This window comes from Gnatocerus cornutus, chromosome 10, assembly GCF_029298725.1.
Source record: "Gnatocerus cornutus isolate USDA-ARS CGAHR chromosome 10, icGnaCorn1.1, whole genome shotgun sequence".
Classification (NCBI taxonomy): domain Eukaryota; kingdom Metazoa; phylum Arthropoda; class Insecta; order Coleoptera; family Tenebrionidae; genus Gnatocerus; species Gnatocerus cornutus.
This window is the reverse complement of record NC_142242.1, coordinates 1064763-1089798: the sequence shown is the minus strand read 5'-3', so window position 1 is coordinate 1089798 and position 25036 is coordinate 1064763. Positions and strand designations below refer to the sequence as shown.

Below are 25036 nucleotides of genomic sequence, written 5' to 3'. Positions count from 1 at the left end.
CACTTCACCCTCCATGCCCTACCAACATAACCACTGAAATCCAATTCCACTAAACTTGTGAGAAATAAAATTTCGCCACTCCTATTCACTACCGCCCTTTGAAAGATTCCATTCGATTCTTAAGCGGGAGTTAGCATGGAAAAAATTCTACCGCCCTCAATTTTTTCTGAATTTCGCGAATTTTCACCTCAACAAATGTTAACAACTCCAGTGGAATTGGTACGCTGACTAGACTTGTGTGAAGTTAGCTCTCTGAACTTGGCTCCTTTAATCCCCACCACCAAGCCCGTCGTACGCAGCCAAACTCAGATAATGTAGATTTCAAAAAACTAGTCACTTATTTCAACAAGTTTCTGATAATTTTACTGAATTATTATAATTTGGAGAAACACAACGATGGTTATATAATGGCAGCAATGACATTTCTGAGCTGTCGTCTTCACAGTTTTCAAGTTAAAAACAACTGAGTTCACTGCAATATAAAATTAAGAAGAATAATAAATTAATCTACATAGAAATGTAGACCAAAAATAAAACAATCGGACGTACTACTTTATTATCTTACCGCTGGCCCAACATCTTCATTCTTCTGTGAGAAAACTGGCTTCCATCATCTTAGACAAGTCGGTGTCGTGGCATCTGTCCTAGGTAACTCTTCTGTACATTGTCATGTATGTTTCCAGTCTTTTCTTCACCACGAAATAATTCTCAAAAGCTTTCTTACAATGGGCAGGTTCCTTCCTAAATTAGCCGAAAAACCCTCCTCCTTTTTCCGGGCTTGGGACCGGCAACAGTGTCCTTAGTGATACGTAATGTACCTCAGGGGGCTTGTATCATAAAATTTGCTATGATAAATGACTAACGGATCTTTATTTCCAGGTTTAGTTCCATCGAAACAAAAAAAAACACAAACCTTATCAACTTACAATTGTAAACAACCACAGTAAGTTTTATGAAACAGGCCCCAGGACGCTGCAGGCGGAGTTACACCTAAAAAAAAAGTGTTAATTAAAAAGTAATAAAATGGTATAAATGGTCTGCTTACCTGTATATAATTACCTAACAATTTTGTTTTCAAGAAATGGATATGCAAAACCCGACATCTGCATTCAACTCCTAATTTTCACAGCAATTGAAAAAAACTTTGCTAGCGCTTTTACTTTTAAATGATGGAAGTTAAAATAAATATATAATAATAATAATAATAATAATAATAATAATAATAATAATATATATATATATATATATATAATATATATACACCTTCGTAATGTATAAGCTTTGATTTCATTTATCAATAATAAATTTATTAATAATAAATGAAATAAAAGCTCATAAATTACGAAGGTGTTTTCAAAATCTGTATAAAACCAATTAGTTACAATTATGGAATTTAAATTGCTGATATCGGATTTTACATTTAGGCGACTGATAATCTTTTACCTGCATATTAACACACACTAACACAATAGCACTAACACTACCACTGCGCAAAAAACGGGTACACGTACACTCCGCGAAAAAACGCAAACGCAATATCCCAACACCAAAAAGAAAAAATCCTACCTTGTTGGATCCAACGTTGCCATCATCTTCGTACACGGACTTACTGCAAGAAAAATTTTTCATTAGAAATTTGACCAACAATTTCAAGCCAGCAGTTAACTTACCCTTTAATCCTGATCCCGAAGCTGCATCGACAGGCTCCTACCACTGCATCCCCCTCTAGGAATCAGGAATCAGGAACCAGGAACCACTCACTCACTTTGTTTTAAAAACGATTTTAATTTTATTTTTAAGACACTACAGGAAACTGAACTGAACTATCTCCCGCACTAAAAATGTCGGCACTCGAAATTAATAGTGAAATTCAAATAGGAGGAATATTAAAAAAAAGAGAACATTAATAGATAAAATGACAAAATTAGAAACGTCCTAAAATGGTGGAATGGAGGAAAATTTAATGAAAATAGTGTTCAGATGGGGAATGAATGGGTGGTTGGGCAGAGTGACCCATCAAAGATGGACACAAGTTGGAGTTGAAAAGTGTAAAGTGGCAAGAAAAAATGAATGGAATTCGGGTGACTCTCCCCCCATTTTTTAATAAGAAAAAAAAGAGAACTTTGAAATAGATAAAATGACAACATTAGAAACGTCCTAAAATGGTGGAATGGAGGAAAATTTAATAAAAATAGTGTTCAGACGGAGAATGAATGGGTGGTTGGGCAGAGTGACTCATCGAAGATTAAACAAATAGGGCACAAGTTGGAGTTGAAAAGTGTAGAGTGGTAAGAAAAAAATGAATGGAATTCGGGTGACTCTCCCCCCATTTTTTAATAAGAAAAAAAAGAGAACTTTGGAATAGATAAAATGACAACATTAGGAACGTCGTAAAATGGTGGAATGGAGGAAAATTTAATAAAAATAGTGCTCAGATGGGGAATGAATGGGTGGTTGGGCAGAGTGACTCATCAAAGTTGGAGTTGAAAAGTGTAAAGTGGCAAGAAAAAATGAATGAAATTCAGGTGTTTCTCCCCCCATTTTTGGTCTCAAAATACACCCCTTTTTCGCGAACACAGACACCGTAGGGGATCTTGGTGGAACCAAAATAAACTCGGCTCCCGGAAGTCCACCATGTTTAACGAAACAAAAGTTTATCCCGTGAGTGAGCATCTTGACCAAGGTGTCCCGTAAAGTGTGTCCACCCTTCTAGCAAAACTAACCGGACATTTACTTTCAAACCAACTCCTAGCTAAACGTCTTGAAAAATAAATTACACAAAATGATTCTAAACCTATTTTGAACGCTATGGTAAATTTTGATTCGAAGGGCAGTTGTGCTTTCAAACGACAGCTAGCTAAACTCCCGTCCCTATAGTGTCCTCGTCCCCCTCAACATGATGTTCGTTCATCGCGCGCCCACATACTAAGGTCTGTCGGCTACCAATTGTCCAGTCGAGGCCAGTTTTTCGGTGGTGCCAAATGAATACTGTCCAACCAGTGTTGGAGAAATGAAAGCAAAATACCTCAATAGTTCCGTTACAACCATTATGGTATAACACAATCCGAGCCTGGGGTATTGAATGACTAACATTGGCCCTGTTTCTAGGTTAGCATGTGATGCGACCGGCATTCTACTTCGGCTTTCTAGCTAAATCCCCCCGCCTTAAGGTTCATCCACCCCCCCTAAAGTCAAATCGTGGAGATATGCAGATACAGCTTCAACTAAATGCGCTCTGAGAGTTTAGAGCTGCAAATGAAGTCATTCGTACCCGACGTCTGCTGGTCGGTATCGGATTGACACCGTCGCACCATTAGCTCACACAAACTGAACACCTTTAGAAGACTCTGTAAATGCCGTAACTTGACAAAACTAATGTGTCGGCTACAGAACATGCATGGATGTTTCCATAGACGCACGCAAAAGGTACCTAATTTCCTAAATGTGTGTGCCTACGTGGATGAACGTGGATCCCCTTTCTAGTGTTGGTATGTTTAAGTGTACAGGGTAGGTGGCAGCAAGTGTAGTGATGTTAAATTATGTGCAGAATACAGAACATACATGGATGTTTCCATAAACTCACGCAAAATGTGTGTGTATCTAATTCCCCAATTTTGTCTACCTACATGTTTCCCCTTGGTTGTGTTGGTATAAAAGAACTGGACATACTTTTCCAGTATTAAGAAAGAGAGAGAATAGAAGTTCATGGTTGTGTTGGTATGAAAGAACTGGACAGAATTTTCCAGTATTAAAAAGAGAGGAAATAGAAGTTCATTGTTGTCTTGGTATAAAAGAATTGGACAGAATTTTCCAGTATTAAAAAGAGAGGAAATAGAAGTTCATTGTTGTCTTGGTATAAAAGAACTGGACAGAATTTTCCAGTATTAAAAAGAGAGGAAATAGAAGTTCATTGTTGTCTTGGTATAAAAGAATTGGACAGAATTTTCCAGTATTAAAAAGAGAGGAAATAGAAGTTCATTGTTGTCTTGGTATAAAAGAATTGGACAGAGTTTTCCAGTATTAAGAAAGAGAGGAAATAGAAGTTCATGGTTGTATTGGTATAAAAGAAGTGGACAGGACTTTTCCAGTATTAAGAAAGAGAAGAAATAGAAGTTCATGGTTGTGTTGGTATAAAAGAATTGGAGAGTTTTCCAGTACAAAGAAAGAAAGCAAATAGAAGTTTATGTGGTAAAAGAGCAAAACGTCATAGAAAGGAGAATTTCATTTCAATTTCAATAGACATGAGACTAAGAAAAAGTATAAAAAAAGATAAAATTGAAGAGATGAGGCAAAAATGCAACAAGAACAGTGAACTAGAAAGATGCAACTAAACTGTCCTACCTTAATCCATCGTCTTACATTTTTCAAGATGTTCCAAGATTTCGAGTGAAAATTCCGAAGTTAGGATGATATCTGTAACAAATAAATACGAATAAGTAAAAAAGTCGAATATGTATGGAAAAATAGTACACGCCTACATTGAAACCATCGTAGCAATGCAAGTCCTACCATTAAACCCTGGCAATCACTAAACTACACTAAAATAAATTTCGAGTCGCCGTAGCACGTCTTTCTTACTCAAAACTCGGAGTATAACTAAATAAATAATGGCTTTACGGCCGTTATTAAATAACCATTATTTAACTCTTTTTTTTGAAAAAAATGACTTCCAATGTATTTGTAACTGACCTTCTATTTCACTAATTAGAAACAATGCAGCTCAATCAATTACGTATTCTGCGTAAAAAAACAACTCTAAAACGACAGACAAATACGACACGTTATTGGCAAAAAATATATCTCCTTATAAAATTGCTACATTTTAAAGACATTTCGTTATTACTTCATCTCTTGTTTTCAAAAGACATTTCATTTTAAGACTCGCGTAAAACGACGCAAGTTTTGTTAAAACTGTTGCTTAAATTAAAAACTTATTGTATTTAACTTGCCTTGCAATAATCAGATTTAATAATTGCAGATTAAACGAAATTTTTAATTTTCAAAACACGTCTATTTTGAACGAAACCCCGAGCACGCCTAAATAATAAATAATGAATCTTATAGAGTGATTCTGATTAGTACTGATGCTTTTGTGGCCTTTTTTGTGTAATTGAGTTTCAAATTGTCCAAAATACCAGCGAATTTATCAAGTGTTGTTATCTAATCCTTTTTTGCCAAAAAAAACCTAATTGTTTGCCGGTGGTACGGTACCGCTCAATTACTTACATAATTGAAGAATGAAATAAAATTTAAATTGCAAAATTATTAAAATATTAGACGACTAATTTTAAGAAAAATGTTTCCGTCTAAATCGGAAATTTAATCTCATCTCAGATCCTAGATAAACATTTGTTAGGACCAAAAGTTTAAATGTGTCTAACTTCCTTTAAAATCCAATTATTAGTAATCATAAACACTCTGTATATTAAACTGCTTTTGTTAACACTAACCAGCTGAAAAGTGGACAGTTACACGCGCCTAACGTTTCTCTAAATAAAAACTCTCCAAAATGATTATAAATGAATATAGGCTAGTACTTTACCTTACAAGAATTTTTGTCAGAGCAGCACTCTGTTGCACAAATCACCGAAACGACCGTCTTTATCAAAAGTCGAAACACAACTGATTCCAATAAAGAGATTAATACCTACGTAATTTCCTAATTGCTTATCTTATAACTTTTTTCTTGACCGAACAAAAAATAATGAGGTGGCGCTATTGCCATAACCGAAGGTAATGAATGACAACGACTTTTCAAAAGGTCGAGTTCCAAATATACCGAACAATTTGTAGACAAAACTGATATTGTAACTTTACTTAGTTTGAAAATCTTCAATCTGATAATAATAATGATGGCGAAAACCATCATTCTATCTGTCAGCTCCGGAGTTGGCGAATTAAAAGTTTCGAAAAAAATTTGCACCAAAATAGATAAACATTTTAATTTAAACAATTATGTCTTTAATTTCCAAACATGCAATGGAATTAATACACGACTGAAAAGTAGTAACTTCCTCAAATTTCATCGCTAGAGTACTAAAATTATCGGAGTTATCAATTGTAATGAAGCATTTAGGCAATTTTTGTTTAGCATTAAATGAAAATTTCTAAAATTTATATTTTTTGATCTACAATTTTGCAATTTGACAGAGTTGATATATGACTGAAAACTAGTCATTTTTTGAAATTTCATAGCTGTTGCACTAAGATTATTAAAATAAGAGATATATTAATAATTAATTAATAATAGGAGACCAATTTTAATACAAATATTTATATTTAAATAAAAACTTTTCAAAATTCCAAAACCAACCTTCAAATTTTGCCCGTCATTTTTCACAGTGAGTTTTAATCCTGGATAAACATTTGTCAGAACTAAAAGTAGTCTAAACTGAATCTAACTTCCGATTATTACTAAACGCAAACACTGTGTATATTAAACTACTTTTGTTAGCACTAACGAACTGAAAAACTGACAATTAAACACGTCTAACGCCTCTTTGAATTAAAAATCTTCGAAAATGTAGTGAATAGAGTGTACCACCTACCTTACAAAACTTTTTCTCAGAACAGCACACACGTCCGAAACCACTACCTTCTCCAAAAGTCGAAACACAACTGATTCCAATACAAAGATTAATACGTAATTTCTTATCGCTTATAACTACCTTTTTCTTGAGCGAACAAAAAATTGTCCTGTGGCGCGCTATTGCCATGGTCGAACGTAATATTGAATAACAATGAATAAATATAAATAGTTTTTTTGTTTTAACTCTGCCACTTCTCTTATTTCGCATATACAGGCTGTCCGGAAAGTCGCGCACCACCGTGAAACTGTATCATCGGACAATGTCATAGATCACCGGAAAAATGTTAGAAAAAATCCATGTCTTCAATTTTTCGAGGTATGATGGGTTGAAGAGGCAAAGTTTGATGCGAAAATTAACGATTTCTGTGCAATAATTTTACGTTCAAATGAATTTGTTACCTAAAGGACATTTTGCGCAAAGGCATGATGCAAAGAAAATCGGAAAAATCTTGTAAGAAATGCCTGAAAACTGTTAACAAGATTTTTGAATCAACAATCTCGATCAGTGTGGCATCGTTCAAGTGAAACCATAGTTACATTACTAGTTCATGAGCCGATCTGACTAACGCCAACAATACAACAGCAACGTTACTATGGCTTTGAATACTGGAAATTTAAATTATGGGGAGTAGAGTTCTGCAATGGATTTTTTTTTAACATTTTTTTGGTACTCTTGGGGACCACCCAATTACCCCCGTTCAAGGTGTCGCGCCACTTTCCGGACACCCTGTAGTTTGCTTAAAGTGTTCCACAGAAGCCCATTTCTCTTTAAGAAAATCGAAAAAATTCAATTAAGAAATATCAGGAAAATTCGGCTTATGTACGCGTTAAAGTCCTTGCTTTGCTGCAAGATTTCCTTTACTCTTCCTTCCTACTACAGACATTGTCAGGGAATCCATGACATAGGTACAATTGGCTCCAAAATACATATAAATCAGGACAACAGTGTTGTATTATGTTGAAACAAAAAGATTTGTACAAATCTGGTGCTCAAATAAACAAATTCTCAGTTAGAAATAATAAACTATTATGAAAAAACATTACATTTACAATCCAGGAGTAAAAATTTGAAAATTATCCCCGCGCCTCCACCATTTTTCATAATAATAAAAAAGTATTTTTGTTGGGTGTGTGAAGGTCTTTGTGGTGGGAGTAATTCTTCATGTTGTAGAGCTAGTTTCACACAAGTTATGACTTGATATTTATTATAACCTCAACTTGTGAACCTTTTTAATATTCATGTTTTTACAAAAGTTCGTACATGTCCTTTCACGCCCCGTTAAATATCCCCTGAAAATGTCAAAACGAGCAATTTCGGACTATAATGAATTTCAAAAAATTTTAGCAAGTGCACAAAGTATTGTAGCTCTTACAGGAGCTGGAGTTTCCGCAGAATCTGGAATTCCTGTTTTTCGTGGAAGTGGCGGTTTATGGCGCACTCATAGAGCTACAGATTTGGCCACCCCCACTGCGTTTAAAGCTAATCCAGCCCTGGTTTGGGAATTTTACCATTATAGAAGAGAGGTGGCTTTCAACAGCCAGCCAAACAATGTAAGAACCGCAAATCAATGAAAAACTGTTGAAAACAGATTACTTTAGGCGCACAAAGCTCTGGCGCAGTACGAGAAGCTCTGTAAAGACCAAAACCGCCACTTCTGGGTTATCACCCAGAATGTGGATGGTCTCCACAGACGCGCGGGCTCCGAAAATGTCCTCGAACTCCACGGAAGTCTCCAGAAAGTCATTTGTACGAAATGCAAAGAAATCGAGTTGAACGTGCAGAATCCAATATGTGAAGCCTTGAGTGGCAGGGGGTGCGTTCACTATTTTTTACCAGATTATTAAATTAACAATTGATGCTTAGGGACCCATCTAAGAGGGACCAAGACTTGACGATCATTCCTGTAGATCAACTCCCAAAGTGCAGTAAATGCGGAGGGTTGGTGAGGCCGTACATTGTCTGGTTTGGGGAAAATCTCGACCATAGAGTCCTTGAAAAGTCACGTAAAGTACCAAGAGGGTAACTTCCCTGCGTAACTTGAAATTTCAGGGGAGTTGATCGAGTCATGTGACTTGTGTCTTGTGATTGGTACATCGTCGGTGGTTTACCCTGCTGCAATGTTTGCTCCAACGGTAGCAGAACGGGGTAAACCAGTAGCGGAGTTTAATTTGAATGACGATCCTTTTGATGATGAGTTTAGGTAAGTTGGTCTAATTCAACATGATTTGTGGTATCGAAAACAGTTTCCATTTCTCGGGGCCTTGTGGCGTCACACTTCCAAAAGCTCTGGGGATAACTTTGCAGGAATAACAACGCGGATTACGCAGACTGTTTAATTCAATGGAATAAAATCTCAGAACAATAACTGAAGGGTTATAAACATATAAAAAATCTTTAGTTATTGTACAATAGTTGCATATTTTGAATACAACATTCGTTAACTTGTACATAAATAAATAAATTAAATAAATAACATTTGTATTTCTTCCGCGGCGGAACACCAACCAAACTGGTTTAACACTTAGAAAAATATATGAAACCTACGTTGGGTGTTTATTGTCTTGTTGCAACTGTCCACCCAACATACTAAAGCTATGACAAAAACAATATTGAAGGCATTTGGTATGGACAGAATTATATTTACAGTTAGGAATGTAGAAATTAAATATCCCAACTGAATAAGTGATGTTTTACCAGCATATCGCGAACACCATCTTTTAGTGGTTGATTGTTAGGTTCTTTTTTCACTGGAAGTTCCCAGTCGGGATTCAGATTAAACGATAGTTGGGACAATATTCTCAAATCACATTTTATTTGTACCCAACCTGGACTATACACAAAGGACCATGGATGGTACCTGAAAAAAAAAACTCTCATTCCTGGTCAAATTCACTTTAAACGCACCATTTTTGTACAACTTCGCTGCAGGAACAGAGCACTTCCAACCATAAATGCAAAACTTGCTCATTTAAACCCATACAAATCAACGAACGGAGTTTAACATCCATTTGAGCATGTGCGTTATCATGAGATAAGTTAACAGCTTGAACACAACGATATAACAACTGAAACAGTTTATTGAATCGTGAGAGAATTTTGTTTGAATACTCACTTCTTCAGGAGTTAGTACTTTCCCGTCTTCATCTAACCGATAAGTCTTGCATAAAACTAGTCTACTATAAACAGAATTAAAGTCTTTTTCAACCTCTTTTGTTGCGGATTCTTCAATGAACAACCACGGGTGACATGGACCTCCAAGAAAATTTGGTCTCTTCATCCCATGTTCTAATACTTGTTTGAGTACTGGACACAACGTCCCTCGTACTAAATCAGTGACAGTTTCTGATATGCTGTCATCCCCAGCGCTGCTATACTGTTTGCTTCTTTCATCCAACAATTGAACGAATTTCGCCGGAAACCAACCCCTCAAACCGTTGAGCTCCCCAATCCAACAGTGCTCATCCTTTTGACTTATAATTGTAATGATGTCGTTTTTTCGAAAACCAAGTTCGTCGTCGTCGTGTCGTTCGAAGTCTGTAAAGTTAATTTTACTTTCACGTTTCATATTATCACCAAATACCGTCTTTATGACGTAATTGGGGTCTTAACTGCACAAAGGGACAAGACCACTACAGTAGCTGATTCTTAAATCTTGTAATTTATGACAGGAATTGGTTTGTGATCCCCATTAAGTCATAAACACGGAATTTGGTGCCGGCTACAGTACCTAATAAGGCTTTGGCTCGTCTTTTTCGGTTTTTCGAGACGTTGATATAATTGTCATGATCAGCAGTATGACTTTCCATGGAGTAGTCAGCAACTAGCGAAATCTCCGTGCTCAACTTCGGATCAATTTGGAGAAAATGCCTTGCGATCTAAAAGAACAACTCAACAAAAACCTACTAAAAGAAGAATCAAACCTGTAAAATCGCCTCTCTTAAGTCAACCAAAATCTCAGTCTGTTTGATATTTTTACACTTGATATCGTCTTCAGGATTCTCATTAAACAGTAGCAACTGAATCACAGACTTGTTTTTTTTAATCTGTCGCCTAGCCAAGTGTTGTTTGGGTAAATTAGGCGCCGCTTCCGGATTCCCAACTAACGTCCCTTGATCCGCCATAAGATACGCCAAATGCCGCCTCCGGTAAGTCTCAATCATCACCTCATTCAACGAATTCGTTACTTGTTGAGAAATTCCGAACAGCTTCTCTACGTCGTCGATGTCTCCAGGAATGTCCGACAACGCGTTAAATATTTGAGCAGAATTTTCGAGTTGTTTGAGATGAGGTTCTTTCATTTTTAACATGCTTAACGTTACTTGGAACAGGACTATTGATCCTTCGAAAAAAAACAAATCCCAGATTCTAAGGAGGATTTTCATGTGAACGGCACTGGCAAACAAAGTCAAGAACCAGTGTAAAGTGATAAGAGATAACTCGATGTCGTGGTTTTTCAAGGTTTCGTCGATGTCGGAAAGGTAGTTCGTTATCAGCGTGCGGAGCACTCGCTGGTCGGCTTGGATTCCTAGGAAAAATCAAAGGATGCAAATGTGTCCAAAGTCAAAGTGGAGTTACCTAATAAAGTTGAACTGTAATAAGACGCTGGTAGAAGATCCTCCACTATTGTTACCATTATCCAAAACGCGTCTTCTTCCTCCAGAAGCAGAAGCAAAGATGCTGCTATAACACCAGTTCCTTGGCAATAACTGTAAGAAATACAAAATGAAGTGTTGAAAACTGGGCGGCAATCATTACCCAATATCAGGATAAAGCCAAGCAACTCCTCTTAGTATCCTCCTCAGTCTTGGAATCCCAGTGCTGTTAATATGACTAAAACACGCGTTTGTGGGCATAATATGCAACAAATCCTTCTCAATTTGTTTAGAAGTCATCAAAGAATCATTACTTGACATTTTAACAATGTCTTTATAACACAATTCTGACTGTTGCTTCTTCTCCAAAGCTCCTGACATTCTCATCCACATTTGGGGCCTCAGAGAATGAGGAATCCCTCCTTTAACCATTGAGCGCAATTTGTCAGTTCTTGATAATCTGACTTCAACTTTATCCCAAGTTAGATCAGAAACTTCTTTATTGTGGGAGAATTCTAAGTGAGCAACCCACTGAAGTCTATCTTGAGGATCTTCTACAAATGGAATTCCTAATAATTTATTAGAGCTTTGCTCAGGACCGTCCTCTTCATCTACGCGGAATCCAAACTCGTCAAATCTGGAAGAGTTAGTTAGATCTGATTAAGTGAGTTTGAGAGTTACCTGTATTCTGGTTGGGAGTTGGGATCATCTGGGATAACACTTAACTTAGCCATTACATCTTGAGGCCACATACTAGGAGTTAAAGCTGAAAATGGTCCACCGGGGCTAGGAGTTAATAAATCATTCATGTTTAAACCTTCAGAAAAATTCTCAATAAAATAATTGTCATCTGCTTCATCATCTGACATGGCCAAATCAATTTCTCGTTTCTGAAAAAAACACTAAATATTACATAATTACATAATTTCCTTGTTTACATTATGATCTTCTTTCCCAACGTAACCCTCACGATCACGATGACTAAATATGGATTTGGCAATATCCATTTTTCTTGTTAGAAATTTCAGAAAACTGTGACAACTTCTTCAGTAGCTTAAAAACTTTCAACACGTTTACAAAAATAAAGACCCATTTTAAACATTAACAGGGAACTAAATTAAGACATTGTCAATTTGTAGTTTGTATCGTCAACATATGGATATGAATTTTAAGTGGTGAAATTTGACGTTTCTGTCAATTGATTGTCGATTTCAACCGCCTGAAGCTAGCGTCGAATTGCAGAACATTGCGGACTTCTTTCCTGAATAAAAAAGAATGAGAGCCACAATATCGCAGTTTAACACTCCACGATTATCACTGTGAGAAATTCTGTGTGAATAAAACGTTGAAAACGCCGATTTCTGTTAATTTCTGTCGGCTAAGTTCACTCATGTAGATAAACAGGATAAGATTCCATAGACGCGCGTTACTTCATTAATTTTTAACTTAAATTTTAGTTTGATATTGACATCCAACCACGTGTTTTTGTTTTATTGAACTAAATTAGCGTTTTTGGATCCTCAGCCACCTTTCTGATGTAATAATACAATATAAAAAAAGAAAAAAATTCTCGAAATGGATTGAAACTCCGCCACTGGGAGTTACATGTTCGCTCCTGATTGGCTGCTGTTTTCTCCGCCAGATGTCATCGCTCCAGAAAGTGACATGTGTCTCTTTTCTGTCAAGTGCCCGAATTTTGGTGATGTTGGAAGTGTGAAACATTATAGTGACTTAAAATGTACAAATTACTCTTCCTATTTATTTGCACGTGGTGTGTCTCGTCGTCTGAGCCCATAAATAAACTCCTAATTAACAAAAATGTGGAAAGAGCCATCGATTTAGCATCACAATTAGTGAAAATTACAACAACCATAACCTTAGAAAACACCGGTAAAGATGCAGTTCGTAATTTCGTGGTGGTGTTGGAGCCTGAGACTGTAGGAAACCTGTCATATATCGCAGTCCGAGACGCTTTAAAAGAAGAATTGAAGTTAAGTCCGACTAAAGTTGAGGAAGGAAGTGAGGCTTATAATGTTCAGTTGAAGCAGCCTCTTAGTGCTGGACGTACGATGACAGTGAGTCTCGAAACGGTCTTCACTAATGGTTTGGTTCCTTATCCAAGTAGTATAACACAGAAGGAGAAACAGTTGGTTAGGTACTTTGGAAATCACTATTTCTACAGTCCTTATTTGACCACTAAACAATCCACAAGTGTTACTTTGAGTTCAAGAAGCCCTGAAAACTACACGAAACTAAAACCAGTGACGCAGTCCGACTCGACGCTTTCATATGGACCTTACAATGACATTCCTCCATTTTCCCAAGATCAAATGGCCATTCATTATGAAAACAATTCCCCGTTTCTTACTGTGACACGTTTGGAGCGCCTCATTGAAATTTCCCATTGGGGCAACATCGCCGTGGAGGAAAACATCGAGATTTTGCATAATGGGGCTAAACTTAAGGGCCCATTTTCACGTTATGACTACCAGAGAGACACCAGTAGTAACCACTACAGTATCAAGTCGTACAAAACCATCCTTCCTGCGACAGCTTATAATATCTACTATAGAGACAGCAATGGGAATATTTCCACATCTACTGTAAGAACCCGCAAAGATTGGATTGAGTTAGAATTACGCCCAAGATTCCCGCTTTTTGGAGGATGGCGCAGTTCTTATACCCTTGGCTACAGTGTACCTAGCTACCAATATTTGTTCCGCAAATCTGGATCTGAATACGTCCTCAATATGCGACTTCTTGACCACGTTTTTGATGATATGTACGTAGAAGAGTTAGAAACTAAAGTTGTTTTACCTGTTGGCGTGACTGATGTTAAAATTTCCACCCCTTATCAAGTCGATAGGTTGCCTGATGGAGTTACATACAAATATTTAGATAACTTAGGGAGGAGTGTTATTAAACTAAAGAAAAATAATCTGGTTGAGCAACACATCCAAGATTTGGAAATTGTGTATAATTGGACTACTTTGTTGCTCCTCCACGAGCCTATTTTGTTGGCTCTTGCATTGTATGTTCTTTTTATTTTTGTCATTATTTATGTAAGACTTGATTTTTCTATTCACAAAGTTGATCACGCTAAGAAAGAGTAAGTTGTTTTGTTCTGTTTTTTGCAGTTTCAGTGTGTAATTTGGTTACTGTAATAAAGTTTTTCACTATACATGCGATTTTTATTAATTACCTGCCAAAAAAATTGAGAGAGCACATCGCTGTATTGTGCGTTGCCTAACAACAAGAGGACCGACTTCAGGAAAAAACTACAATATTCTTAACATTTCGTAAAACCATGCGATGTGGTCAATTACCAAAAAAAAAATCGTAGATATAAACAAAACAAAAATGAGAACGTACGTACGTGTACACCACATGTGAATTATACAGGATGATTCACATAACTAAATATACATAACAAACGTTATATGCAAACCAACATACAAATTTGTTTAAAATAATATCAATTAAATCAAATTACGTACAGATGAATAGCGTATTACTGGTTGCATTTCAAGTTATGTAAATCACACTGTATTATTTACTCAATGTACAAGACCTTAAAAGGGTAAAAAAATGAGACAAATTAAATACTTCGATCATCATAAAGTTACGAAATAGTTAGTTATGAAACCAGAGGCAAAAGTGATTTGTGTTATTTCTAGACGAGATAAGACAACACGTGTGATAAAAGGAGTATTTCATACAAGATTTTTTCTAATTGGACCATAAAAACGCATTCAAATAAAAATTTGAGATTTGCATTTGACAGAAACATAACACAGGGCAACAGTTTTTTTTTCCAAAGATGTAAAAGGAGTTTCTGAATATACAGGGCGTTCTGATTACGAAACAGTAATCAGTTTTGCAAGATCAACTCTAGTTTTTGAAAATACATATAGCTATTTTGATGTCAAATTTCAGCCTGCCCTTAACATGCTGTAATAAAATACTGTATCTCAGATTTTTTGTAAGTGTCCTTAAATTCTTTCAAAATCGATGTTACTTTACCAACTATAGCACTAAATGTTAGAGCAACATCGTTTAAAAGACTGTAGTGGCATCCGTTTGTAAACGTAAGAACCAGTCTATAGAAACATGTAAGATTTCATGATTTACAACAAAACATTGGCGACAGATCGATGAAAATAATTTATTCAAGTGAATTTAAACCAAAATTGGTTAAATTGCCCATCTTTTTTTTATTTTCCATTTATTGTTGCTAAAGTCGCTCTTTCAAAATTTGGAAAAATAATTAAACAACAAAAAAACTAGAGCTGTCTACACAATAAGGTTTAAATTATAAAGAACCGTTGGGACTTTTTCGGAAAAAAAGTTACATTTTATAGAGCTGTGAATCAATGAATATTATTTGACAACTGAGGAAAAATCTTTTAAACCAGTTGAATTTGAATTGAATTTTGGACGCTATTTTCTCAAAAATTTAGTTGTGTAAATCGAGTTTTGAAACAAGAATGAAGTACGCATAATGATTATCACAGTAGGCTAAACTTGCAGTGACGTTAATAGAAAAAATGAAACAATTGTCAATTTTCTCTGGAAGCTAATATTGTACGAGTCGTAGTGTAGCAATCGCATTGTTTGCCTATTTTTTGAATGAACAATTCCCTGCTCTTTGTATTAGTAGCTCGAATGACTACGTATTATTAGTTCAAATGACAAAAAAAATATATTAAAAAGTACAAAAGCTACATTTTTTACATGTTCTGACCGTCTATAGGACTGCTACAAATTTTGGGACACCTATAAAATAAATTTAAACACTAAAAACAACATTTTATAATAAAACACAATATAAATATCCCAAGATGTTTGTCAGAAGACCTTTTAGATCATACAGCTTTAATACGAATATGATTGCGATTTAATTAAAAACAATAAAAAAACCTCGTCACTTTACATTATATAAAAACCTCTAAAATTGTACAAATCCCGTCCTGAAAAAAATACTTGAGATGAATGAAAAGACGCTTATTAATCGTCACTCTACTTTCCCCGCTGTCCTCAGCTAACGACATTCTATATATAGACGCTTTCACGCCGAAATTGTCCGAACAATTGCAACAAATTTAAAATACAATAGATAAATTATGATCCATAAGACACCCTTTATTAATTCGATTATTAAAAATGTTCCTCTTGAAAAAAAGATAACAAGTCAAATAAATCCATATCCATAGAGATTTAATAACGGTAATCCCCGAGACTTTATTAATTCGAGCAAATAAACAACGATAACACATAAATAAGCAAAAGCTCTGAATTGTTCGCTAGTTGTATTAGCACAATGAGAACTGTTTTTATTATTCTCGTTGCTGTTTCAGCAGCTTTCTGCTTCTATTTGCCGGCGAATCGTTTTAGTAGAGATCTTCCGGATGTGGAGTTGTTCCGACATCATAAACATTGGTGTGCAAATATTTTTGACGAAAGTTGCAGTAATGGAGGATCTAATGGAGCTGGCGCCGATGAAGACTATTTAAATGGTGGTGACCATCCAGGAAAACGTTCGCTTGCTTAAATTGTATCAAAAATCGTAATAAGAAATCTTGCACTGTTTGTTGTTTCATTGAATGTTGGAATATCTGATTAAGTACCACATTTCGTAATTAAAGTGGTGGTATCCGTTGAACAGAGACCAGTAGCTAAGGATCAAGCAATAGAGCCAGTTTTTCTTGAAATGCCTGAGGTAACGGAAGTCATATAACTAACATGAAATTTACCCGCGCTTTGTATCCAGCAAATGACTTCTACTTGGATTTTTTTGTCTATTCCAATTATGTCAGTTAAAAAGTGTCCAAATTTTGTTGTTGGACAATTACATTTGCATTTAAGCAATCATTGAAGAATTAACTGGTTCGACCAGTTTGGTATTGGTGTCAAATAAACACGGTTGCAATTTTAAACTGATTACCACTTTAATGGCTATTAATGAGGTACAAAGTATCCACTTTTTGGTGGAGATTTTTGAAAAACTGGAGCACATCCTCGTGTTTGGATCTAGCGGCAAACTAAAAAGACGAAAATTTTTAGTACTAATAACCGCATCCGTGCAATAAATACTTCCTACCGTAAACTGTAGATAAAAAAATATTGGTCAACCAGCAATAAACACAAATTACCAATCGACCGGAAACAGTGCGACATAATTTTTTTGAAAATTATCGCACCGGAAATAGTTTATTACGACGATTAGTATATCTGCATACATATTTGAGAATTGAGAAAAGTGGTTTCGGCGCCAGACCTTTCAAAAGTAGTCTCCGAATTTTATTTGGGTGCGTCGAATTATTAAATTAGGGTGTAACCTTGTTGAAAATCCCTGACATTTTGAAGGTTGTTTATAAGAGACATTTCTGTTACGTGAACTTCCGGACGCAACAGGTGCGGAATGCGCACTTCCACACAGGTCAGGTACGAAAAATATTTGAGATTGATTCTCAAGTTTCAAATTTTCTTTGGTCCTTGATGAATGTTGCCAAGAATGAGAAACGCAAAACCGGTATTTCAGTGAAGACTGTTTTAGATGACGTAACGTTAAAGAATGCGAAAGCGCAGCAGGCCTAACTTCCATTGCCTGAATCCGGTACTGGTCAAGCACAATCGGTATACCATCACACTGCGACTTCTCGATGGACTTCTTTCACGACCGGCTTAAAAAGCGGTCGCCGGAAATCAAGCCAGCTAAATTTTCCTAGCCTTCGAGGTCTTCGTTCATAAAGCGTGGGCGAAGGTCTTCCAGTACCACGATGGTACTAACCAGATTGTAATTATAATCGTTCCAATTCTTCGAGAAAGCTCGAAATTAAGTTTTATTAAGCTCGTGGTTTTTTACATACAAATAAAGTAATAAAAATAATTGCATATTGCGAAAGCTCGCGTGATTAATTGTTTATAGAATCTGGTCATTAACGCTATTGTTGTTATTTTGCTACGAGATGAAATGAGTAAGCAAACGCTGTGGGCAATTATTACGTTTAAGTAGATTTTAAGAAATAATGATTAAATCAAGCCGAGTTAATAACTGAAGTTTCTAAGAACAAGTTTTTTTAAATAATCAATGAAATTGAGTTAAATGAATGTGATTTTGTAATATTCGGTGTTTATTGAAAGTTGCGTAGTAGTTAAAAATGTAAAATAATTAAAAACAAAGTATAAATCCAGGAGATATGAGGAATGAAATAAAAGTAGTCGCCTTTCACTTTTTCTCTTGGCCAGTCGAACAAAGAAGCATGCAGAGTGGCAGTGTTCTACGTCAGTTGATAACGCGTTCGTGAAAATGTTCCGAAAACAAAGGTTTTGAGGATGAATGAACATTTTTCAGTAAGATGAGTACGCTGTGGTGCCATTCATAAATTCGCCCTGCGCAGACAGGTCTTCTGAAGCGACAGGTGTGCGCTGATGTAGAAAAAAGACGAAAAAACCTTACGCAACCGTGGTCAAGGCTTTTTTGGTCGTTTTTCGACAATTTCCATGTTGGTACCGGAGGAAAAGGGTGGTACCCTTGGCGAAAAAATCCCGTTAACTGTACTGCGAATTGGTCCGAGTGCGTCTAGGGGGCATGCCTGGTCCCTGATCTGTCTCCATTCATGCCTTGGAATGGACTCGCTTCGCTAGTAGTACGCTCTGTGAAATGATCAAAGTAGCACTTAGGCATAGTCTTAGCGTTACGCAATTCATTCATATCGATACGCTGGTTGTGGCTCAGTGTTTGTGCGTTTGGACTGTGTTTTCGCGAATACTTCGCTGAGCGGATGGAATTTTTCAATAATGTATTTTGAAAGTGTCGTTGTTTTGGTGTTTTTTTCAATTCACTGCTTCTGCTCAAGACTGCCTTTGGAAGTTTTTCAACATCATCCGATTGAACATTATGTGCACCATCACAGACTCAATCACAACACTGGCTTTCACCGAAAGAAAAATATCGATTTCACCAATGTCAAAATACTCTATCAAATCGGGGTAAGAACTACTGTACATTTAAATTTTAAAACTTGTAGTAAACTCCACGCAGTCAAGTGAAACACTTCAGTCATTCCACATTCTTTAAAAAACTATTGTTTACATTCGGCTCCGGATTGACCACCAAATAAAACAACACAATTTACTGCGGAAATATTCAATAAAGCCTGCAGTTAAAAACGTTCAAATTCACTATCGAATTAACCGCTGGCCAAAGAAAATTCACCGGAAACGAAAAACAAACTCATTTACTACATACTCTCATGAGAACCCATCGGAAAAACTACGGACGCTTTTCCGAGAACTTTCTTTCAAACCTTTGATAACAATCAAACAAAATTTATTTTACCAATGAAAACGCGAACAAAATGACAAAAATGAAAAGCAAATTATTCATTATCGCCCCAATTCCATTGCTGCTACAATTTAATGAATGAATTTGTTGTTGAATGTAAAAAATGAGTGAAAAGACTTCCTGGGGACTGGTCGCTTGATGATCTATGTAAGACGCAGTTTTTATCCATGCAGAGCTGACAAAAGGCTGCGAGTGATTTTAAAAGAGCGGAAGTACCGGAACCCAGGACAGACAAGAAAGTGATTCTTAGCCTGGTCCTAAATCATTACGAGCTATTGTGAATACCTCAATAGAGAGGAAGTGAATTCAAGCAAACGTACGTAGCAATATTTACAATAGCGATAGTTGCGTCGGTTCTGAGAATTAATAATCTCGAAAAATCTGAGCGCCGGAACTGAAAAATATAATCCAAGAGTGGAGCGTCTGAGGTTTCTTGAAATACGGGACGTCATTAATTTCAGGCTATCTCCTTATCGACGCTGCGAGTTAAATTTTAAAGCCCGGTAGTTAATTTATGTTTATACCATCAGATTTAATCTCGAAATCTGACTCAGGTAGCAGGCTACTAATTGCGAACGCTTCTTGGAATAGTACCAAACCGGATTCAATTTTCCCGCTAATCACGTGATGGGAAAATGGCGTTGATTACTTGGAGATGTATATAAACGGAATTTATTGATTGCCATATCCGTTCCCATGGCGAAATAGAGAAGGAATGCTTCCGGTGGTACCGAACACCTAAATCCGAGCCTTCCGGGAGCGCGGGGTTGGCGGACGATGGAGGGTGCCAGCATTGTGTTGGGCGGCTGCCTGGCCCACGACCAGCTCAGCAACTGCTCGATTTTCCCACGATCGAAAAGACCAGACGCAAGGTGTACCATTCTAGGGCACCCCCAAGGAACACCTGTGCGCGTTTGCAAAGAACCCAAATGGGATGACGCTCTGTTAAAATTTCCATTAAACTTATTATAATAAATCAGGCATCCCCTCTCTTTAACACAAATGGCTCGCTTCGCTCGCCAAAATCCCCAGTTCCGCCATTCATGTTTTCTTCATTCTTCAAACCTGACGTCTACCACTAATTTAGCCGATGATTGATGATGACTCTTCTTTTTTTGGTCAGACTTCGGATGCTGATCTTCCCGAATGCGCACCGCGAGCTGTTTGCAACAAACTGGATCTCTACGACACACCGTGGATCGAAAAACAGTGCAGATGCTCCGGAGGAAGAATGTGTCCTCTGGAACTCCAAACAGACGATGGGTACACCTTGGCGGACAAAACGAGGCAGTACAAAATGTGCGAACCCGTTAAGAAGATTCCTAAATGCAGGTAAATATTTAATTTGCAATATAGTACGTTTGGTTGCCTAAGTCGCGAATTTTTTATCGTAGCGAGTCTTCGGGCGAATGAAAATTGTTTGATATAGTTCCAAACCAGTTGCTAGCACGTATTTCATTCATTTGTTTCTTTTGTAGCAAGGTGCGGCAACATTAATTATTTTTATTCGCTCAGTCATGATTTCATTGCATCAATGAATCTTTAATTGAAAACAAAGCAAATTCGTGTCCTTGTGCTAGTACCGAAGGTACTACCTACTTGGTATGGACTAACCGTTGAATTTATATGATCTACTTAACGTTGAATAGTTTCGAGTTTTAGCGGAAATGATATCGACTTTGGAACTTAAACCGGCGCACCTGTTTTCTTTTAATTGTTTTTGTCTACTTAGAAATCTGTCCGTACTTGCGTGTAGTACCCAAAGGATGCGTACTCTGGAACTATTAAGTTACAATAACACATTCCTACAAGTGCACAGTTCTTGGTAACGGAACTTTTTCGATTTACTAAGCCTAAGGGCATCCGCTTTGAGATGCTTCTCCACAGATTAATGTTATTGTAATACTAGGTGCACATAGTCGGCACGTGTACTTTGTTCATAGTAGGTCAAAACTTGAAACTTTTCTTTTCCAGATTCTTTAGAGACACCACTTGGACCATCACCCTGTATACCAACAACGTGACAGAACAAATCGTCCATTGTCACTGCCCTAAGAACTCGATGACGTATTTGACCAAACGCCAAGCCATGCATATTTCCGATGGTCAAGTTGCGTTCCAATACTACTTTTCGTGTTCCCCCCAAACTGTAAGTTTAAAATTCCTCAAAATCTTGATTTGACCTTTCATTTCCAGAGACTGAGATGTCAGCGTAAGGAGCCTTGTCGACTCTTCACTGTGCGTAAACGTCAAGAGTTTTTGGACGAAGTGAATGTGAACAGTTTGTGCCAATGTCCTCACGCGCATCGGTGTCCACACCATCACATGGATTATGGTGTTATTGCAGGAAAAAGCTACACGGAAGAAGCTATCAAAACATATAGTGGTTACTGTTTACCATCTTAGTATATCCTCGCAGTTTTGGCGTCTTGTCTTAATAAATTATCATGTAAATAATTATTTTTTTAAATGAAGACGTTATACAAGCCATTTGTAAAGACACTGTATATTTTAGATTATTATGTGACGTTTGATATGTGGAAGATAAATTATTAAGTAAGCAGCGAGTGCCTGTTTGATTTCACTTTTTGTACAATTTTATGTTATTATTTAATATATATCAGTGTACAAACATATATTATAAATTTATGTTATTTTTGTTATGATGTTTATGGCTCTACCCTTCCAGTCCACACCAAAATATCAATTTGGAATTCCCAAAAACCTAGGAGTGTCTATTTTAGAATTACTCCAATCCCAGTAATTTTTTTTAAAATCCCGTATTGTGACAGAAAAATAGTACAGTAGCACCTTTTTAATCCGAATCTGGATAATTCGAAATTCCGAAGAGGGTTTCATTTTTAAGTCTTTAATCCGAGTAACGGACGAATTTTAGAACTATTTCGAATCAATTTTAATGTTTTAATAATTACTTAATAAAATGCAAAGATTGCTTATAATTTATACTCACAACATTGCTTCATTGTGCCTGTATACTTTAAAAAAATTGTTATTAATCCAACGACAATGTTTGTCCAGTGCTGGTCGACATTTTTTAAGTAGTAAAAATGTACATGAAATCCACTAAACTCGTCGAAAATTCACCTGAATTTGAAGCTCAATGATGTTTTTTTTTCTATTTACAGACGTTTTTTGAGGCTGTATTCGCAAAGTAAATTTCGAAATGCATAAAATAATGAGTTTTTATTAAGATCCAACGGTTAATTCTAGAGAAATCGACAGAAATGTGCAAAAAATTCACAAATCTCGTCGTTAAAAATTCATCTAAATTTGAAGCGCAATGACGATTTTTTCTATTCACAAACTGGAGGTCGAAATGCATCAAATAATGAGTTTTTATCACGATCCAACATTAATTTCTAGAGAAATCGGCGAAAAAGTGCATAAAATCCATAAAACGCGTCGAAAAATCACCCAAATTTGAAGCTCAATGACGATTTTTTCTGTAAACAGATAATTTTTGAGACTAGCAATGTAGAGAAATAATGAGCTCATGGATAGGCAACTTCAAATTTAGCAGTGCACAGAACAGGCATAACGTTGTGAATCAGAAATCCACGAAACAAAAATACTTCTCTCTCTCCTTTGTAATAAAAACCTTAAATCCCCCCCAGAAAAAAATGTAAATTCTTGTGGCTACAATCGTAATAGAATTGGCTACCATTTAATGAATTAATTCCACACTTTGATCACAGTAATACCGTCAGATTCCAAGAATAAAAAAATAATTTCGCGTCATTAGACTAAATAAGTTCCGACTAACTCTAATTGAATAGCCAACACTGCAAATTTCAGCCTTTTTGTTTTACTCCAATTAGCAAAACGTGGAAATTTGCTGATTATAAGTGAAGCTAAATTAGGTCGTACCAAAAATTGGCGAAAACCCGTGATTATAAAAAACTTCGTTTTTAATTGTACGGTTTCCCACTGGTTGAATTTTCCAGTTCAGTTGTTTTTTTTTATGTCGTGGTCATTGAAACCGCACTATTTACGGAATACTGCATTCCAGGTGTAAAAATCTGTTGGTAATTGGTTCCAAAAGCACTTCTGATTTCAGCAATGGCTTGACAATACCGTTTTATTGTGGGCCGATTTTACCATTAATCAATAATGATTAAAACAATTTAAGTTCGAGGCGTATTTTTCAAATATCGGTGGATTTATTTCCCACGATCTTAGTAAATTACCGTGAACGGTATTTAAATTTATAGGAAGAGAATTTGTATTTAAGTATTGTCCTGGTAAATTACCTCCAACATTCAGTAAAACCTTCAGAAATTGAGTCAGTTTTTTTAAGAATACAGTTACTTCTGCTCATAATCGCTAAACACCCAATTATGTAGGACCTTCTGAAATTAATTTTTTGTCAAAACCACTTTGACGAATTCAGGTTTAATAATAATCCACTTTCGCACGGAATTGAAGATCTTTTTTGTCCCTAACAAAGCTAAAATAGTTAATTAGAAATGGTAGTTACGGTCCTTTGTCTCACATTCTTGAATCTCTTCCCAAAACATAACTGGAAACGTCGCCGAGTGGGCAGATGTTGCATTAAATTTCTCAACAATTGAAATAGTGTATTATAAAGACATTTTGAAATCCGTTAGTTGATTTTGTTTGTGACGAAGTTCGCAATAAATGTCCAGTTATCCGATGCATGGAAGGTTAAAAGCAGTTTAATAGACTTCAAGCCGATCTGTCAACTGCTCTCTTTACTCACAAACGTGTGTGCATCTGATTTCATTAGTGTTACAATTGTAGGCCTAATTTTCTCGGGTAGGGAAAGTAAAATATGTGTAACAGTAACCGTTATAGACATATACAGCAAAAATTGCAGAAGTCATATTTATTTACCTTCACCTTATAATTTCTCATCGCCTACACTTGAATGTGTGCAAGTAGCGCGTTCCGGTTCGAAGCACGACGACGACGTGAAAATTAAGTAATAAACTTACTTCAAAATTCTAACAAAATCAAAAAAATATTTATTAACCCAATTTAAGGATCAGGTTTTCTGTTCAAAACAACCTAACGACTTTTTAATGGCCATTTTAATAATATCCGCATTCAGGTGCTAATAATAAACGTATTTTACACGCAAATAACAGATAATTCGAAAATTCTCAGCTTTTATTAATAACATAACTGAACAATGTGAGTAATATTTATTAAATTCATTTGTTTAACGTCGTAGGATATGAAACCCCGGCAAAAACGGCCCAAAATGAGCTTCATTTCCTGTCCAGGTTAATGAGAATGGACACTAAAAATACTTGACAAACTAAACTGAAAGATTAAAATAACTAAAAATAATCTTCAAACTAATTTCCGGAGCTTTCAGCTAGACGCTGTTAATTTCCTTTCGAAGCTTTGAAGATTTTCTGGGAGTTTTTACCTGCATTCTTGGTGAATTGCAAGATTTGGTGTATTTGGAAACTAGGTTAGCTCGTTTGTGTTTGAAATCCTCCTTTTATAGATCAGTTGTA

The 25036-nt window shown here is 36.2% G+C and overlaps 5 protein-coding genes across 5 annotated transcripts; 4 read left to right on the top strand and 1 right to left on the bottom strand.

The window, feature by feature from the left end:
- The first annotated feature begins 7759 nt into the window (after positions 1-7759).
- Positions 7760-8998, top strand: LOC148166983 (NAD-dependent protein deacylase-like). Its single transcript, XM_088047308.1, has 5 exons — positions 7760-8140; positions 8189-8403; positions 8454-8593; positions 8640-8790; positions 8834-8998. The coding sequence occupies exons 1-5, from the start codon at positions 7829-7831 to the stop codon at positions 8898-8900; spliced, it is 885 nt and encodes a 294-aa protein (XP_087903434.1). The 5' UTR covers positions 7760-7828; the 3' UTR covers positions 8901-8998.
- On the bottom strand, positions 8910-12612 carry LOC148166982 (small G protein signaling modulator 3 homolog). Its single transcript, XM_088047306.1, has 9 exons — positions 12121-12612; positions 11864-12072; positions 11346-11819; positions 11166-11296; positions 10511-11115; positions 10318-10465; positions 9703-10124; positions 9495-9655; positions 8910-9447 (listed from the first exon to the last, which is right to left on the bottom strand). The coding sequence occupies exons 1-9, from the start codon at positions 12187-12189 to the stop codon at positions 9252-9254; spliced, it is 2415 nt and encodes an 804-aa protein (XP_087903432.1). The 5' UTR covers positions 12190-12612; the 3' UTR covers positions 8910-9251.
- Positions 12613-12806: 194 nt separating this feature from the next.
- LOC148166981 (dolichyl-diphosphooligosaccharide--protein glycosyltransferase subunit 1) lies at positions 12807-14363 on the top strand. Its single transcript, XM_088047307.1, has one exon. It carries the CDS (start codon positions 12919-12921, stop codon positions 14293-14295), a length of 1377 nt encoding a protein of 458 aa, XP_087903433.1. The 5' UTR covers positions 12807-12918; the 3' UTR covers positions 14296-14363.
- Positions 14364-16502: 2139 nt separating this feature from the next.
- LOC148166980 (uncharacterized) lies at positions 16503-16771 on the top strand. The gene has a single exon (XM_088046883.1). It carries the CDS (start codon positions 16503-16505, stop codon positions 16731-16733), a length of 231 nt encoding a protein of 76 aa, XP_087903009.1. The 3' UTR covers positions 16734-16771.
- Positions 16772-18425: 1654 nt separating this feature from the next.
- On the top strand, positions 18426-22192 carry aos (protein argos). The gene is made up of 4 exons (XM_088047409.1): positions 18426-19174; positions 20653-20861; positions 21504-21678; positions 21726-22192. Exons 1-4 carry the CDS (start codon positions 18983-18985, stop codon positions 21933-21935), a joined length of 786 nt encoding a protein of 261 aa, XP_087903535.1. The 5' UTR covers positions 18426-18982; the 3' UTR covers positions 21936-22192.
- The last annotated feature ends 2844 nt before the right edge of the window (positions 22193-25036 follow it).